An 18,124-nucleotide genomic window follows, 5' to 3' on the forward strand; every position below is an offset into this window, starting at 1 on the left:
AGGCCAGAGCTCAGGGATGATGGGAGTTGTAGTCCAACAACATCTGGGGACCCACAGGTTGAGAACTGCTGTCTAGTCCAGCCCCCTGCAATGCAGGAATCTCAGCTAAAGCATCTATGACAGACGCCCATCCAACCTCTGCTTTAAAACCTCCAAAGAAGGAAGTTATTATTTTCATTCCATAAGATTCCATAGGGTGGCATATATGGATGAAAACATGTGCTTTCTATTCTCACAACAGCCTTGTGGAGTTTGTTGTTGTTGCTGTTGTTTAGTCGTTTAGTCGTGTCCGACTCTTCGTGACCCCATGGACCAGAGCACACCAGGCACTCCTGTCTTCCACTGCCTCCCGCAGTTTGGTCAAACTCATGCTGGTAGCTTCGAGAACACTATCCAACGATCTCATCCTCTGTTGCCCCCTTCTGCTTGTGCTCTCCATTTTCCCCAACATCAGGGTCTTTTCCAGGGAGTCTTCTCTTCTCATGAGGTGGCCAAAGTATTGGAGCCTCAGCTTCAGGATCTGTCCTTCCAGTGAGCACTCAGGGCTGATTTCCTTCAGAATGGATAACAATGGAGTTATGTAGGATCAAAAAATGATAGGCTCCAGGTTACCTGAAAAGCTTTGTGGCTGAATCGAGATTTGAACTCAGGCCTCCAAGATCCTAAGCAGCACACCACACAGACTCTCATGATCCAGGCTGCTTATAAACCAGTGTTGATCACTGCTTAAAATAAAAAAAAAATTGAATTGTTCCATTCTTCTTTTCCCCCTCCTCTACCTTGCCTTCCCTCCTTCCCTCCACCTCTTCTTCTCCCTCTCCCCTCCCAGGCTGCAAACTCATCTTCCCTCCTTGGGATGGCGGCATCCGCTACCGAGGCTTGACTCGCGAACAGGTCCAGAGTGCCCGCTTCCTGCCCTTCGACTACGAGATCGAATACGTGTGCCGGCCCGAGCGCGAGATCGTGGGGCCCAAAGTGCGGAAGTGCCTGTCCAATGGCACCTGGACGGACAGTGAAGTCGAGAGCCGCTGCTGTGAGTCCCGTGTGGCAGAGGGGGAAGAGTTGTTATTGTTGAGTTGTGGGTGAACATATCAGACGACACAGCGATTCTTCAAACAGCTCTTGTTTATTCACAGGCCAGAACAGAACTGAACTGAAGGGTTCAGTCAGCCTGCTTATATAGAGCTCCAGTACAATGTAACTGTAACAATTTTCTAAAACTATCCAATCACTGAACGTCACTTTCGATCCCTTATTTGCATAACTATCTACAGTATCCCCCTGCTGGCCCAGGGTGAGAACTTCAGTACATAACAGTTATTGCCATGCACGTCTTTCCGCTTACCCCCAGAGCCAGGCCAGGCTGCGGAGAGGGGCTGAACCACTGTCCAGACTTAGCAATGAGTTGGATGAGGGTCAGTTAAGCTGAATCTGAATCTTGGCAAGTGGTCTGGTAGCTCCTGAGGCCGGGGATTTACCAGCTTTGGATGGGATGCCACCCCTCCTGTGTCAGGGGCTGGTCTGAATCAGAAGATTGGGGAATGCAATCGCAGGAAGATCAGATCCTAACAGAAGAGGAAGGGGAATATTCGCCCACCCCCTTTGCTTCCAGTGTCTCCAGAATAATAATAATAATAATAATAATAATAATTTATTTATACCCCGCCCTTCCCAGTTCAAAAACCGGGCTCAGGGCGGCTAACAACAACGTTAAAACACTTAATTGTAAAATCAGCATAAAATACAGTATAAAAACATGAATAACAATAAAATTCAAAATTCAGAAATCATTTTAGGGGAAATGAGCATTAGATAATCCCCAGGGCTAGCTGGCTGAATTGGTCCTACTTGGGCCAGCGAGGAGGCCAGGGGAGAATTAGCTGTGGGGTCTCAGAGTGGGTAATCTTCATAAAAGGGGAGGGGGAGGGAAGAGAAGGGAAAGAAAAGATCAGGCTGCATTCAAATTAAAGGCCAGGCGGAATAGCAGGGAGATAGGCAGACACACAAGCTGCTCAGCTGTGAGAGGAGCTGCCCAGCTTTGAGATAGTAGCTAAGAAACCAGAAGGGAGGGGGCAGCTGGGCAATATATTGGTCAAGAGTGAGAGGGAATCCCCTCCCTCCCCCCAAACTCAGAGGTCCGAGCATGTCAGAGAACAAAGGAAACGTGGGGGGGGGGGGGAGAGACTTCTGTTTGGCGCACTCCTTGCTGCAGAAATCGCAAGGAGGAGTCAGAGTAGGCAACTAATGTCTTTGCAGAGAGTTGCCTGTTTGTGCTGGTAACAGAATGCTGTAATACAAAGACCATAAATCTACCAAATGCTCGTTAATTCTTATTGGTGAGCCACCAGAAGGGAGATGGGAACTCCCATACCTGACATCCTGAAGGCGCAGGTGTGCAGCTGGGGAGCTCTCCTTGATTCAACGGGGTCACGTGATGTCCAAGTGTAAATAGCTCTAAGTGAATAATAATAATAATAATAATAATAATAATAATAATAATAATTTATTTATACCCCACCCATCTGGCTGGGTTTCCCCAGCCACTCTGGGCGGCTTCCAACAAAAGATTTAAAATACATTAAAACATCAGTCATTAAAAACTTCCCTATGCAGGGCTGCCTTCAGATATCTTCTAAAAGTCAGATAGTTGTTGTTCTCTTTGACATCTGGTGGGAGGGCGTTCCACAGGGTGGGTGCCACTACCGAGAAGGCCCTCTGCCTAGTTCCCTGCGACTTGGCTTCTTGCAGTGAGGGAACTACCAGAAGCCCTTCAGCACTGGACCTCAGTGCCTGGGTTGAACAATGAGGGTGGAGACACTCCTTCAGGTATACTTATGCTACCAAGCCAAGCTACATACTCTAGTAATCAGGCCGTGCTTCTCAAATGACTGCTTCTTTCTTTTCCCCTGCAGTGCGCACCTGTCCCAAGATGCATCTGAGCCTGGAGAACGGGCAAGTGCATGTCCGGGCGATTGAGCGGGTGCCTGTGGAGGGCACCTGGGTGGAGTATCGCTGCAATCCTGGCTTCCACCTGGTGGGCAGCCCCCGTAGCAACTGCACCAAGGTGGGCCGCTGGAGTTCCTCCAAGCCTGTCTGCGAATGTAAGTCACAAAGCAGGACAGCGGGTGGAGTGGTTGGATCAGGGCAAATGGATAGATGTCCTGGGTTGGGGGATGACGACAATTGCACACACCCCCAATAATTGAACCATAACCCCTAGATTCTCATTTGTGGAACCTGAAATGTGCAACGAAAAAAGCACAGGTGCTATTATTCCCTCTTTTTCAGTGAGAAGCTGGCCTGCTGCTCCCCTTTCAGTATTTTACCAAATTTTTTGCTCTATTAGACTCACTTTTTCCCTCCTAAAAAGTAAGGGGAAATGTGTGTGCGTCTTATGGAGCAAATGCAGGCTGCTCAGCTATCCCAGAAGCCAGAACAGCAAGAGAGATTGCTGCTTTCACTGCGCAGCGATCCCTCTTGCTGTTCTGGCTTCTGAGATACAGAATATTTTTTTTCTTGTTTTCCTCCTCCAAAAACTAGGTGCGTCTTGTGGTCTGGTGCGTCCTATAGAGCGAAAAATACGGTACTTTCCTTTCACGACCAGCCCCCCCGGGAAAATTCCTGTGGACACCCATAACTATATTTGGAGCAGAAAGTTCTCACTCAGAAAAAAAGTGTGTGGATCTGTGAGTCTAGCAGAAGTTTCCGGGAATTTTAAAAATATATAGTTATAATGGGCTTAGAATTAACACCACAACAGCTATGTTTGATACTTTTTTGGTACATGATGCACTCTGGCTCTTGTTCCTCTTCTCTGCTGAGAGAGTAAGGAATGAAATGGTATTTCTATGGGGGGGGGACACTCTGGAATATAAGGCGCTTGCTTGGGAATTTCAAGAAAACTAAAAATCAGTGCAGTTTTTATACTGGTGATTAAAATCAGTGCAGGTTTGATAGGGTCAGGCTGCCATCTTGACTAAAAAGAGTGACCAATTGTAACTAAACATAGACAAGAACCTGCTCCTGGATCTCAGGAATCATCAAGGAATATTTGGTTATGGTGTCTTGAGAAATGTGCAGATGCATGCCAAACAAGCAAGCAACTTTCCAAAATATATAGGAGATGAGTTTCAAGAATGAGGTTATGAGAAAGGCTTTGGTATGGAAAGAACTGGGGGTGGGGTTCAGGAAAGCCAATGGTCCCCTTGATTGTGCTAACAAACTGGTGGCCACACAATAGATGGCTGGTGTAAATTTGCACCATTGACAGAGGCTGAAAGTGTATAGCAGGGATGGGAAACTTGTGAGCACCCATGTATATTGTTGGACTCCAGTTCCCATCACCTGGAAGGTGGCAGTCTCCCCATTCCTGGGGTACAGAATTCACAGTCTCGTACTCCCATCAGGGTCACCCAAGGAGGTAAGGACAAAGGGGAAGAGCTAGGCAAAGAATGAAGAAGGGCTCACCACTTTGGCCCATTATAGTCATTCTCTTGGCATCTCTGTCCTGGCAGAGGCATATTGGTTGGCATAATAGGGCTTTTGCCGAGATCCCTTATTATGAGCTTCCTTATATCTTGCCCTTCCCACAAAGTGGAATTCACAGAGGCTTGCATAAGAGCCCGTCGTGCAGTTAGTTTAAAAGAGGCAATATAAAATTTGATGGCATCAAATGTCATCAAGTAAAACATTAGTAATGGCGGTAAACATCTTAAAAATAACAAAGTAAAGAGAGCAATCAATCACAGGCCTTCTGGAACAGCCATGTCTTGGGCAGACCCTAAAAAGGACAAAATGTCGGACCCTGGTAATTTTTTCTTTTGAGTACACATCCCATTATCCAGTCCCGTAGGCTGTTGAACTTCACAGGGGAAATGGGTTGCACCCAGTGAAGTTAAGTCGTGACAGGCAAGGCCAGATCGAGCAGGTAAAGTCCAGTCTATGTAAGCAAAGCCAAGTCACCCCCAAACAGGCTGGATCAAGGCAGGCCAAGTCTGGCCAGAAACACTCTTAGACAGAAAGCAGAGAGAATCAGGACCCTGGACAGCTCCAAGCGTCACTGGAGCTCTTGTGTACCAAGCTGGGAGCTAAAACCAACTGAACACATAGTACACTTTCCACAGAGGAAGTCTCCTTATACTGGCCCTCGTCTGACTTCTCAGTCGTTGTCTTCTGCAAAGTTGGGGAGGGCGAGAGACAGCTGTGGACTCTGAGGGTGGTGGCCAGGAGGCTCCTGGAAATTGTACTGATGGTTCTCCCCCACCGAGGAAGCAGCCTGAATCTCATGGCCTTGAGTATTCTTTTTTTTTTAAATAATCTTTATTAAAGTTTCAAAAGGTTACAAAAAACAAAACAAAAACACACACAAAAGTAACACAAAACACAACATAAAAAAAAATTCCACCTTTTAAGTCTCATTTTCAATAACTTCTTTTCATGACTTCCCCACGCCTCCCCTTATTGTATTCCAACTCCGATTGTTTATTCAAGCAAGTTTTTATCCTTAATGTCCTAATCATAATTTATTAATTTACTTAACCATAAATTATTAATGTGATTCTTTATAATAATTTTAAACCTTAATTCATTATTATCCATTAATTTAGATTATTTAGCAATTTTTAGAATATATACCTTAATCATACATAAAAAGAGATAAAAAAAAAAAAGATATAAAAACAAATAATAAAATACCTTCCCTAAGATTGTCCCTAATTCCCATCCACAGATTCCCCATTCTTATAATAATAAAGAGCATATAGTTTTACACTGCAAAATAAAAATCAGGCCCCCTTTGGACTTCTAAACCCCACCCTTCTCTTCCCGGTTTCAATCCCAAACCAAAGTCCAATTAGTCCATCTTTTTAGCCTGGTGACCTTACGTCCGAGGCTCTCGAATCTCTCTCAGTCCCTTTCCGCCGGCTTCTTCGAAAATCTTTCATATTGAACACCCCAGGTCGGGGAAGTACCTTCTCCATGTTAACCATATTTCTTCCAGCAAGGCCTACTTGTTTAGAGGTGGAGCTCCAACTCTGTTTCTTAAGTCTATATGTCCCAAATAATCCAGTTTTCATCTTAGTCGAATTGGAATTCTTCTTGGCAGGTCTCCGGCTCTCTTTTATCTTCTGTAACTTTTCAGCCACCCCTTCTTTCTGCTCCTCCTGTTCAGCTGATGTCTTAGTCTTTGGTTTCTTTTCTTGTCCAGCTGCCTGTGTTTTGAGCATCAAGTCCCTTTCCAACTCAGTAGGTATATTTTCTGTTGACTTCGGTTTCGTAGGACTTGTAGACAAAACATGGCCTTGCTCAATCCTCTCTTGCAGCTTTCCCATGAGAAAAATAAGCTCTTGCAAGTCAGCTCGTATTTCCCGACCTAGTTCCATTCTTGTAATATCCAAGAATCCCCTCTAGAGGGATTCTAGTTACTTAGTATTCTTTTCCCTTCCGATCCAAAAATCAGGTTTATTTGTATCAGTCTTTCTTTACTTTCAATATTTTGTAGCAGTATAGCCGGTTAGAATTTAAGCTTTGATTTTTCCGGCTTTGACAGCTAATTTGACAGCTGTCAAAAGTTTTCTATAAATCCTCTGCAGGCTCTTTTCACGGGTTACTCCCGGGCTTGAGAAAGGTGGTACTTAGTCCAAATAATTAAACTTTTGTCCTCCGGCACATTAGCTTAGTCCTTTAAATCTGTGGAATTTATATCTTTTATCGAATTACCCCAATTCTTCACGCAACCTTAGTTGACAGCTCCTTGCTTCAAACTGTTTACAATAAGGGGGAGGCGGACTTCCCTTTTTTTCACCTCCCCCGCTCGTGCCCAATTCATAATCAAATTATTTGTAATCCAATTTCCCAATTACTCACGGGTTGTTGTTCTTGATTTTAAGTCCAAATTTTAATAGGAAGAAGTCAGCGCTCTCCGACAAATGGCATGCGGCTTCGCTCGGCAGGGGAAGCAGAAGACTCACAGCACCACGCCACTCCCCGGCACCCGTTCCGTAGCCTTTAAAAAGGCTCCTTCGCGAGTCGGGAGGGCGCTTAACGATGCCCGCCGAGTCACCATGTCCACGGGCTCCTATGCCCGTGGTTTTTGAGGGTCCCCGTGTCGCCGGCACGGCAAGACCCAGCCCCTGTCAAGCCGATTCCCTCCGGAGCTCGGAGGGAATCCGCCATTAGCCGATCGCGCTAACCCGGAAGTCCCCCTCATGGCCTTGAGTATTCTGCAGCACACTGCAAGGGGCCAGGTCTGGGGTCATGACATCTATGGAGTGGGGCTGATACCAAAAAGGCCCTGCTCCTGGTGGCTGCTGACTGCGTTTCATGCAAAGTGGTACTTGGAGCAAGGCCTCAAATGTTGAACAACGGTGTGGGGGGGGGGGAGGACCATATGGAAGAAGGTTTATCCTTAACACACCAAAACCAAAATAGTTTCCAAAAATAAGCAGGAACTTCATCCTCAGTCTTAATAATAGACGTTCGCACTTTGGGATTGCAGCTGGGACATGTCTGAGTGATCCATTAAAGCAGATTTATATACCAATTAAATCAATTAAGGTTTATGATCCTAGGTATTTTTAATTGTGCTGACAGGATGATAAGAGTTCCCTCAATTCTGCATCATTTAATCTGCCTTACAAACTTAATTAAAAATTCTATTAAAAAAACACCTTACCTGTTGTGAAAAATCAGTGGTGGTTCAGACACTCTCCCAGGCCAACTTACCCAGAATGCCTTGCTCTGACAAAGGACCCTCAAAGAGAAGATGGATGCTCTGCATCTCCCCACAAGAACTGGGTGTGTCGGCTGGCCAGCAAAAAAAGCTCATGGAGGCCCCTGGGGTGAAAATTTGCCACACCCATGGCCTGAGGCAGTTGCCTCAGTTTGCCCAATATTGGAGACAGACCTCTCTTTTGGTTCTGATTGCTTTTTCTACCTGGCTCCCTTCCACAGTGTGGCGGCCTCCTGTTTACACACCTGGATCAGGTGAGTTGTGTTCTGACTGCCCTTCACCCTTGCTTTCCCATGTCTACAAAGATGTCTCGCCTTCACCCTTCCGCTTTGCCAAATCTTGGCCTTGGCTTGTGTGGTTTTCCTTGTGACAAACGGGTGCCTTCGCTTCTTGCAGCCAACTCCAGCTGACCCTAAAGGACTTGATAGTAGACAGAGCTTTGACGCCCCTCCCTGCCCCACTGGGATCCTGAACCCAGTAGTGAGACTTTGACTGCAAACCTGTACACACGCCTGCCTGGCAGCAAGTCCCACTGAACTCAGCAAACCTTACATTTGAGTAGACGTCTGGAGGAGGGCCCTGCCGCCCTCTCATGTAGAAAGGAAGGTGCGTTAGCATCACGAGGGAGTACGTACAGATTCCACATCCCTCCCTAATCCCAGGCTGACCTACATCCCCTTGCTGGAATGACACGCAGCTCAGAGCTCTTCTTGGACCAAGCGGAAGTAGCGGGTTGGTAACGTGGCAGAGATAACAAGCAAGGAGAAGGAATAGGCAAGCGGTTGCTTTAGGGAGAAGATGGGAGTTAAAACGTTGGCTCAGTCTTGTGTCCCTTTTGCTAGGGCAGAGAAGGGACTCGCCAGATGTTGCTAGACTACAGCTCCCATCGTTCCTGACCGCTGGCCATGCTTGCTGAGGCTGGTGGGAATTGGAGTCCAACAACAACTAGAGAGCCACATGTTCCCCATCTCTACACCAGGCTGGCCACAAGTGCTGTTGCTGCGGTCAAAGTTCGCAGAGGAAAGGAGGCCCAATGGGAGGATTTGTAGACGACTGATTTATCTGCCTTTAAAAATGAATCCACCACATCCAAATCAATCTGCTTAAATACTTTCTCTTACCAGTAAAATGGTAAGTGTTAAAAGCTCTTTGTGGGTGATTCCATTAAAGGCTGTGAGTGGAGGGTGTGCATTTTCAATGCTCCTCCATGTCGGCAGGGCAAAGCATCCCTTGTACAGTGGTACCTCGGGTTACATACGCTTCAGGTTACATATGCTTCAGGTTACAGACTCCACTAACCCAGAAATAGTGCTTCAGGTTAAGAACTTTGCTTCAGGATGAGAACAGAAATTGTGCTCCGGCGGCGGGGCAGCAGCTGGAGGCCCCATTAGCTAAAGTGGTGCTTCAGGTTAAGAACAGTTTCAGGTTAAGAACAGACCTCCGGAACGAATTAAGTACTTAACCCGAGGTACCACTGTATATACAAATACTGTAGATCAAGGAGAAGGCTTGGTGGAAACCTTCCTCCTGATAGGCTAGATTTTCACATGCAGGGAGGTTGAGGTGTGTGTGAGAGAGAGAAAGGGGAAGAGGCAGTATTCAAATATACTGATACATCACACACAGCCTGAAACGATACGTTTCAGGGAACTCTCCCCACTTTACTCCTTGAGCGCAGAAACAGGCCTTTGCAATTTAATAAATGAAAGCTACCACCCCAAAGGGAAGGCTCTACATAAGATTGCAGGGGCAGATGCCGTTTCTTTCACCATAACTAGCTACAAAGAAGAGAGGATTTTGGTGCACACATCTGCACTTTAACAGTCATGGCTTCTCCCCAAGGAATCCTGGGAACTGTAGTTTGTTAAGGGTGCTAAGAGTTGTTAGGAGACCCCCTGTTCCCCTCACAGGGAGCCAATGTGGTGTAGTGGTTAAGAGCGGTAGACTCGTAATCTGGGGAACCGGGTTCGCGTCTCCGCTCCTCCACATGCAGCTGCTGGGTGACCTTGGGCCAGTCACACTTCTCTGAAGTCTCTCAGCCTCACTCACCTCACAGAGTGTTTGTTGTGGGGGAGGAAGGGAAAGGATGTTAGCCGCTTTGAGACTCCTTGGGGTAGTGATAAAGCGGGATGGCAAATCCAAACTCCTCCTCTTCTTCTTCTCACAGAGCTCCGCAGAGATGAGAGGCTGGTTGTTAAAACACTCTGGGAATTGTAGTTCTGTGAGAAGATGAATAGTACAGATGTGACATGGAATATGAAAAATTGTGGACGCTAACCTTTGAGCACACAAAGAGTGCCTTTCCTTCACAGCTGAATGACCTTGGTCAATCCATAGGCATCTTTACCCTGGCCTGTGATGGTGAAGTTACTTTGTTTTGTGGGGTGCCTGTCTTTGGCTGAATTTATACTGTTCAGTTCCATTCGGAACAGTTTTACTGGTTTTATAATCAAAATACTTTTACTTTCTTTTAAAAATTGTATATTTTGTTGTCGTAACCCACCCTGGGAACCTTATAGTGAAGGGTGGCTAACACACAAAACCTAATAAAATAATAATGAAATCTAGGATACAGGATGGCTTATGGGTTAGAAAACATGGCACTCAATTTACCTAAGTGTAGACCCCACCCTTCCTCCCCAAAGGAGTTCAGGATCAGCCCACTTTATCTTCACAACAGCTCTGCGAGGTAGGTTAGCATGATCGAGAGTGCCTGGCCCAAGGTCATCCCGTGAAGTCCATGACTGAGCATCAATTTGAACCCGGCTCTCCCTTTTCTCGGGATGCAGGTGGCACTGTGGGTTAAACCACAGAGCCTAGGACTTGCTGATCAGAAGGTCAGTGGTTCAAATCCCCGCGACGGGGTGAGCTCCTGTTGCTTGGTCCCTGCTCCTGCCAACCAAGCAGTTCGAAAGCACATCAAAGTGCAAGTAGATAAAAAGGTACCACTCCGGCGGGAAGGTAAGCGGCATTTCCGTGAGCTGCTCTGGTTCGCCAGAAGCGGCTTAGTCATGCTGGCCACATGACCCGGAAGCTGTACGCCGGTTCCCTCGGCCAATAAAGCGAGGTGAGCGCCGCAACCCCAGAGTTGGTCATGACTGGACCTAATGGTCAGGGGTCCCTTTTACTCCCTTTTCTCAAGCCAACATCTTAACCGTTCCGCTTTAAAACTATCTCTCATCCATGCATCTGAAAGCACCAGCTTCTCTCTTTCAACGTGTGCTTTGAACCTTTCCATAACGTTCTGTCTCCCCTGGTTTTAAGGGCATTTCGGGGGGTTGGCTGCAGAATCAGTTTCATGCTGTGACTCCAGCTGAAAATAGCCTAAAGGGTAAAAAACCTTTCTCTCCCTCTACCCACCCCAGTTTCTGTACCGGCCAGCACTCAGTGTTCCCCATGCATCTCAACTGTTGCTTTCAAGGGCAAGAGTCCGTTTCTCTCCCCCCCCCAAATGTGGGGCGCACCTGCCCAGAATCCTTGATGATTGGCGGTGCTTAACAGAGCAGCCGCCGCCGCTGTTGTGGCCAGACTGTCTCCATCCGGGCCCATCTGCATGCACACTTCGTCTCTCCGTCAAGCCTGAGCCTTCTTGTCACGACGCCACTTCCTCTGTTCTTTCCCTTTGGGTCATTCTTTATGCTGTCAAAAGTCAGATCGGCTCCTTTTCTCCTCTCACCCGTCAGAAGCTCTCTGGTTTCGAGTCTCTTGACACACATTGTTCACGTGCAACCCCCACCCCACCCCACAGTCGCCAGGAACTGGTATGGAAGACACCAGGGTTGCTCTATAGCTTCTCTCTGGGAATCTTTACCCAGGTGGGCTCCAGAAGCCAAGGGAAGCTGCTGTTGTGTATCCTGAGAGGCAGCAGCGTTCAAGGGTCTCAGGCCTAGAGGGAGGCCTTTCTCATTGCCTTATTATTATTATTATTATTATTAATATCCCCCGCCCATCTGGCTGGGTTTCCCTAGCCAATCTGGGCAGCTTCCAACTGAATATTTAAAACAATACAGCATCAGACATTAAAAACTTCCCTAAACAGGGCCGCCTTCAGTTGTCTTTTAAAAGTAAAATACAGTGGTACCTTGGGTTAAGTACTTAATTTGTTCCGGAAGTCCGTTCTTAACCTGAAACTGTTCTTAACCTGAAGCACCACTTTAGCTAATGGGGCCTCCCACTGCTGCCACGCTGCCGGAGCACGATTTCTGTTCTCATCCTGAAGCAAAGTTCTTAACCCGAGGTAATATTTCTGGGTTAGTGGAGTCTGTAACCTGAAGTGTCTGTAACCTGAGGCGTATGTAATCTGAGGTACCACTGTAGTTGTTTATTGCCTTGACATCTGCTGGGAGGGCGTTCCATAGGACGGGCGCCACTACCGGGAAGGCCCTCTGCCTGCTTCCCTGTAACTTGGCTTCTCACAGCGAGGGAACCGCCAGAAGGCCCTCGGCACTGGACCTCAGTGTCCGGGCTGGATGATGGGGGGTGGAGACGCTCCTTCAGGTATACAGGACCGAGGCCGTTTAGGGCTTTAAAGGTCAGCACCAACACTTTGAATTGTGCTCGGAAATGTACTTGATTGAACCTGAGACCTTTTGCATGCAAAGCTTTTGCTGTTTCACTGAGCTGTGGCTGTTCCTGATTGATCACCATTTGGCAGCACCTTCACAAGGGTTTTATGCCTGACATCCACATGCAGACGTGCTCACTGGCCCTAAGGGCAATGAATCACCTCAGGTCAGTGAACCAGTGGCTGGAAATGGCAGGACAAGGGAGTGTGCTCTTGTGGGCTTCCCACAGGCATCTGGATGGCCATTGGGAGAACAGGGTGCTGGACTTGATGGCCCATTGGCTTCATCCAGGAGTCTCTTTTTAGGTTATATCGTTAGCTCAGTTGGTTAGAGCATGGTGCTGATAACGTCAAGGCCGTGAGCCAACTGTGTACAGTGGTACCTCGGGTTACAGACACTTCAGGTTTTGTTTTTTTTTAAAGTAATTTTTTTTAAAGTTTTAAACAACAAAGAAGTAAAAGAAAAACATACACAATACATATAACAAAAACACAAAGAACAAAAAAACAAAAGCAAGATTCAACAATAAAAATACAAAAAACATAACAATTTAAAAACAATATCTCTGTTTCATTTCCGTTTTTTAATTGCTTATTTTCTGGACTTCCTCATACCTCCCTCTCTTGTATTCCAATCCAAATTATTTGTCCAGCAGTTTCTTTTCCACTTTTTTAATCCCAATCTTTAATTTGATAAGATATTAAAATATATAACTTCAACTTCTTTAAACCTAATCCTTGGTCTTAATATCATATACCATTAAAATTTTCCCTCTTAATATCAAATTTCCATTTCTTTAAACATCTTTAATCTTAATCTTTAATCTTAGTCTATCATTAACTTTAACCTGTACACAGACACTTCAGGTTACAGACTCCGCTAACCCAGAAATAGTACCTCAAGTTAAGAAACTTTACCTCAGGATGAGAACAGAAATCGCACGCTGATGGCGTGGTGGCAGCAGGAGGCCCCATTAGCTAAAGTGGTGCTTCAGGTTAAGAACAGTTTCAGGTTAAGAACGGACCTCCAGAACGAATTAAGTTCTTAACCCGAGGTACCACTGTATTCCTGCATTGCAGGGGGTTGGACTAGATGATCCTTGTGTGGGGGGGGTGTCCCTTCAAACTCTATGATTCTATATGTTCTTAATCCTTAACTTATCCCTCAAACAGTGGAGGCTGATCCAGTAGGGATATGGGGCACTGCCCTAATAGCTTCAATCTGCCCTTGGCCAGCCTGACCTGCCTGCCTTCTAACTTCCCACAGCATTGCAGGGGGTGGACAAGAGGACCCTGATGGTCCCTTCCAACTCTATGATTCTATTATTCTGTTCCAGGGAATGACAGCACTGCCTGTCAGCTTCCTCCTCCTTAGAAATCAACAGGAAGGAGGAGAATGAGTCGGCTCCACCTTGCATTGGCTCTAGCGCCACCTACTGGCTGGTTCCCTGCCTTCTGCCCTACCAGTCCCAATGGGCACTAGCCAACACTGCCATCGGAGTCCGTGTTAGATTTATAAGTCAAGTTTCTTTGAGTCGGGGCAATTCTTTACCTGCTCCCCTCCAACCCTGCTGCTTCCTGCCGTTCAGACAGGCTACTAGTGCTGCGGAGCTTTGAACCTGGGGTCTTTGGGGTGTCGTCCATGAGATCAAAACTAGGCTTCATCGTACTGATTTGCAAGGCTTGTGTGTGTTCTGAACAAGCGCAATAAAAGCAGATAACCTGCTGCTAGATACACAAGTTCAGCACATCTTCACAATCCCATTTTTGTGGCATGTGGGTTTCTGCGTTTGTGACCCTTCTAGCTCTGAGGATCCATATGGAATGTTGTGGGAAATGTCTCTTAAGATGCACACTGCCATCAGCCTCGTGATGCCAGATATGGACACCTGAGCAGGAATGTGTACAAAAGAGAAAGTTTTCTAAGAAGGGAAAAGATCAGGGGGTGGGGAGGCTTGAGCCTGTCTTTCCCCCTAGAACAACCTTTCTCAACCTGTGGGTCCCCAGATGTTGTTGAACTACAACTCCCATCACCCCTTGCTAGCAAGGCCAGAGCTCAGGGATGATGGGAGTTGTAGTCCAACAACATCTGGGGACCCACAGTTTGAGAACCGCTGCCCTAGAAGCTCTGATGCACTGTGTTGGCTAAAAGAGAGCATGCAGGCACTGGAAGGTCACTGGAAGCTGTCTGATATTGAATCTGACCATTGCTCCATCTAGCTCACCCATGACTTTCCAGGGTTTCATGCAGAAGTCTTACCAACCCTGTGGGAATGTTCAGGGATGCAGGAGAGGATATATTATTTGATTACAGCCTTTCCAACTTGTGTAAACAAGTTCACAATATAGCAGAGTAACATTCCCCATTTTAAACTTACAGCGGATGTGTTTGCTCAGGCTCGCTAAAGCCTCTATAATAACTGTTCTGGTATTTACCCCTTATTCCTCATAAAAGATAAGACGCGACACAGTCTTCTATAAAAGTATAAAAAGAGTTTACTCACATTCTGTTCACAATCGGATCCCAGAAGACAGACTTAGCTTAGAAAAGTAACATACACCTGGAAACTATCTCATAAGGAGACAGTCCCTTTGTCCTCTCTTGGCTGGAAGCATCTTTGGCTAAGCAGATGTTGCTTCTTCGATGAATGTTGTCAAAAAGAGAGAGATGGCTTCCCTGCCCTATGCTTTTGTCATTATCTGCACAGGTGAGGCCACGCCCACCTCTAGTAATATGCAGAGGAAGTCTGTCCCAGTCCAGAAGGAAACAGGAAGTTTACCTGCTGGCTGGACAAACATTCCTCCCCATGTGTAAACATGTTCACTCTAGGAATGTTGTACTTGACTGCTCTTGTGTTTCACATCCCACAAACCCAAGAATGCCAGGGGTTAAACCTGGGACCCTAAGCCCTCAAAGCAGGTGATCTACCAGCTGAGGTGCATCTCTTCCCCTGCCTGCAGTAGGTAATACTCTTTTCTCTACAAAGATTAGGACCAATACCCATATTTTAAAGTTCTCAGCCTTGGCCATTAGAGTGCACACCATTCTGATCGCTTCCGCCGTATATCAGAGATGGGTTTTGGGCTACAGAGATGTGGGTTTGAAAGCCAACTCAACCATGAAGCTCAAGGGAGGTGGCCTGACAGCATACAGGCAGCCGGTGCAAGCCTTCAAGCTCTGGAGAAATGTGCCAGCGATAGTCTGCCCCCACCAGCAGTCTAGCCACCATCTGGACTGGTGCACAAGTGGCAGCCTCCAGACGAGGCCCAAGCATTGTAATAATTGAGCCTTGAGGTTATTAATGCATGAAACTGTATACGTTCCAGCTGGAGCGCAGATTTATATATATATATACACATGCTATGGGAAGGCTGTTTTTGGAAACGGCATTTTCACATCGAACGTGCTTTGGTTTCACAGCCTTTTCCTTCAGGAGCCAGCTTCCCTAGTGGTTGGGCTCCCCTTCAACAGCTAATGTGTTCAAACGCCGCCAGGTAGATGCATCAGCTTCTCTTACCTGCAGTACTGTCCCTCTTATTGTGAGATGGGACTTCTCAAGGAGCTACAGGAAGGACATGGGCAGGGGATAATTCTAGGTGTCTTCTTGTCCCCTTCCCACACAGTTATCGAGTGTGTGGCTTGCCTAGGCCAAAAATCAGCAAAATGACCTCTTCCTTCCCGGACAGAATGTGTCCATCCATTTAATGACATCAGATTACTGAATACTAAGCAATGAGGTAACCACCTTGTTTTTCATGGGCTGTTTGCCTTTCTTCTGGCATCCATCCTTTGGGGTTTTAAAGACCACCACAGGCCCATGTGACTGCCTCTCTCTGAAAATTCGTCATCCTCTGCCAGGGATGACTAAGCACTATGTTGTTTTACATCACTTTTAAAATTCATTTCATTGTATTTAAAAGCATTTCTAACCTGCATGATATTTTCTATATCTAAAATAAATAAATAAATCCCTAAGTGGCATACAAAAATAACATAAAAAAACAATAAAACGGCATAATAAAAGCAGTAAACCGTCAGTATGAAAACAGATAAAAACCAGGATCAGGTTAAAGCAGGAATTCGGAAACAAGAGATTCTTGTGGGTCAGGGAAATCCTGGGCAAATGAAGAAAATGTCTTCACAAGACATCGGAAGCCACTGGATCAATGCTATTTCACATGTGGCACAGGGATAGGGCATTCCATGGTGCAGGAGCTATGGTGGGAAAAGGCCCATTTGGGCTCACCGGCCTCGTATTCTGTTGGGTGGGGTCCCATGAATAAAAGTTCCCCAGATGATCTAAGTCAGTAGTCCTCAGCTTCTTGACCCACCTCTGGCACAAAAATGTGTTTGGGTACCCACTTCATATTTTCTTTACCATATATTCATATGGTGGCAATAGTGCTGATGTAACTTACCTTATGTTAGGCTGCATCCCAGTCATGCCATCTGACCCAGCAGCTGAAGATCTCAGTGATTGCACAGGTCTTTAGAGGGGCAAGCGGCCTGCTAAGTGACCTACTTGTTGGGCTTTTGAGAGGCTCTAATTTTTTTGCCCAGAGGTGGTGATGGCAGACTACAGCTTTGGGCCCATAGATGTGCTTTAAAAGTTAAGTACTGTATTTTGGATGCGGGTGGCGCTGTGGTTTAAACCACAGAGCCTAGGTCGGCGGTTCAAATCCCTGCAACAGGGTGAGCTCCCGTTGTTTGGTCCCAGCTCCTGCCCACCTAGCAGTTCGAAAGCACGTCAAAGTGCAAGTAGATAAATAGGTACCACTCCAGCGGGAAGGTAAACGGCATTTCCGTGCGCTGCTCTGGTTCACAAGAAGCGGCTTAGTCATGCTGGCCACATGACCCGGAAGCTGTCTGCAGACAAACGCCAGCTCCCTCGGCCTATAGAGCGAGATGAGCATGCAACCCCAGAGTTGTCCACGACTGGACCTAACGGTCAGGGGTACCTTTACCTTTATTTTGGAGATGGCACTTATAACTTTCTTCTAGACCCTAAAATAAATATGGGAGACCCCTGTATGTCTCCCCCCAGCTATGTTAAGAGTCAGTCCATTATGTTCTTCTGGGCGCATGTGGAAAAAGCAAGGCACCTTGTCCCTTTGCGAAGATGTCCTATTCCTAACTCTGGGAGGACACCGGTGCCTAACAGGATGGGAATGTGATTAGAGGAACTAATCTGCCCAAGCCCAAAGCCTGACACCCCAAACCCCTAGTTTCCATGAAAGATTAGTAGGGTTCAGGGCAGCCTGCACCAACCTGGCTACCTCCAGATGTTTTGAAATGCAGTTTCCAGTGGCCAGGGCTGATGGGAGTTGTAGTCCAAAACAGCCAGGGAAGGGTGAGGAGGGAAGGCTAGCTTAGGGCAGGCGTAGCCAATGAAGTGCCCTCTGGTGGTTAGTGGACTACAATTCCCTTCATTCCTGACCGTTGGCTATGCTGCCTCTGATGGGAGTTGTAGTTCAGCAACACCTGGCGGGCGCCACGTTGGTTATCCCTAGACCCTGATGGGTGAGAGCAGGGAGATTTGGAGAACCAAGAATTGCTCTTTTCTGCTTCCACTTCCCCTCCCTTCCCCCTCCCTGTTTTCTTCTGTGCGTGCCCTTTCCTCTCCCTGAGACTCCGTTTCCCCGCCAGGGGTGAACCCCAGCGAGCGGCTGGTGAAAGTACATTGATCTGCAGGGAAGCTCTTTATTCCTTTCTTTGCTTCCGTTCCTTTCCCAGCCACCTCCGCATGTCTCCGTGCCAGGAAAATGTCAGCAGCCAGCAGGGAGGGGAGCTCCTACACCACCTCCTCCCCGTTTCCCAAAGCTGGGAAAAG

The 18,124-nt window shown here is 46.9% G+C and overlaps 1 protein-coding gene across 1 annotated transcript in view; it reads left to right on the forward strand.

Annotated features, from left to right (window-relative positions):
- GABBR1 (gamma-aminobutyric acid type B receptor subunit 1) overlaps window positions 1-18,124 on the forward strand; it is a 186,518-nt gene that overhangs the window by 113,759 nt on the left and 54,635 nt on the right. The window contains exons 4-6 of the mRNA XM_080991621.1: window positions 830-1,033; window positions 2,913-3,101; window positions 7,951-7,983. Of these exons, the coding sequence (XP_080847747.1) occupies window positions 830-1,033; window positions 2,913-3,101; window positions 7,951-7,983 (426 nt within the window). The remainder of the gene's footprint in view (window positions 1-829; window positions 1,034-2,912; window positions 3,102-7,950; window positions 7,984-18,124) is intronic.

Source organism: Podarcis pityusensis (genome assembly GCF_964106645.2).
Source record: "Podarcis pityusensis genome assembly, chromosome: 2".
In the NCBI taxonomy this organism is placed as follows: Eukaryota; Metazoa; Chordata; class Lepidosauria; order Squamata; family Lacertidae; genus Podarcis; species Podarcis pityusensis.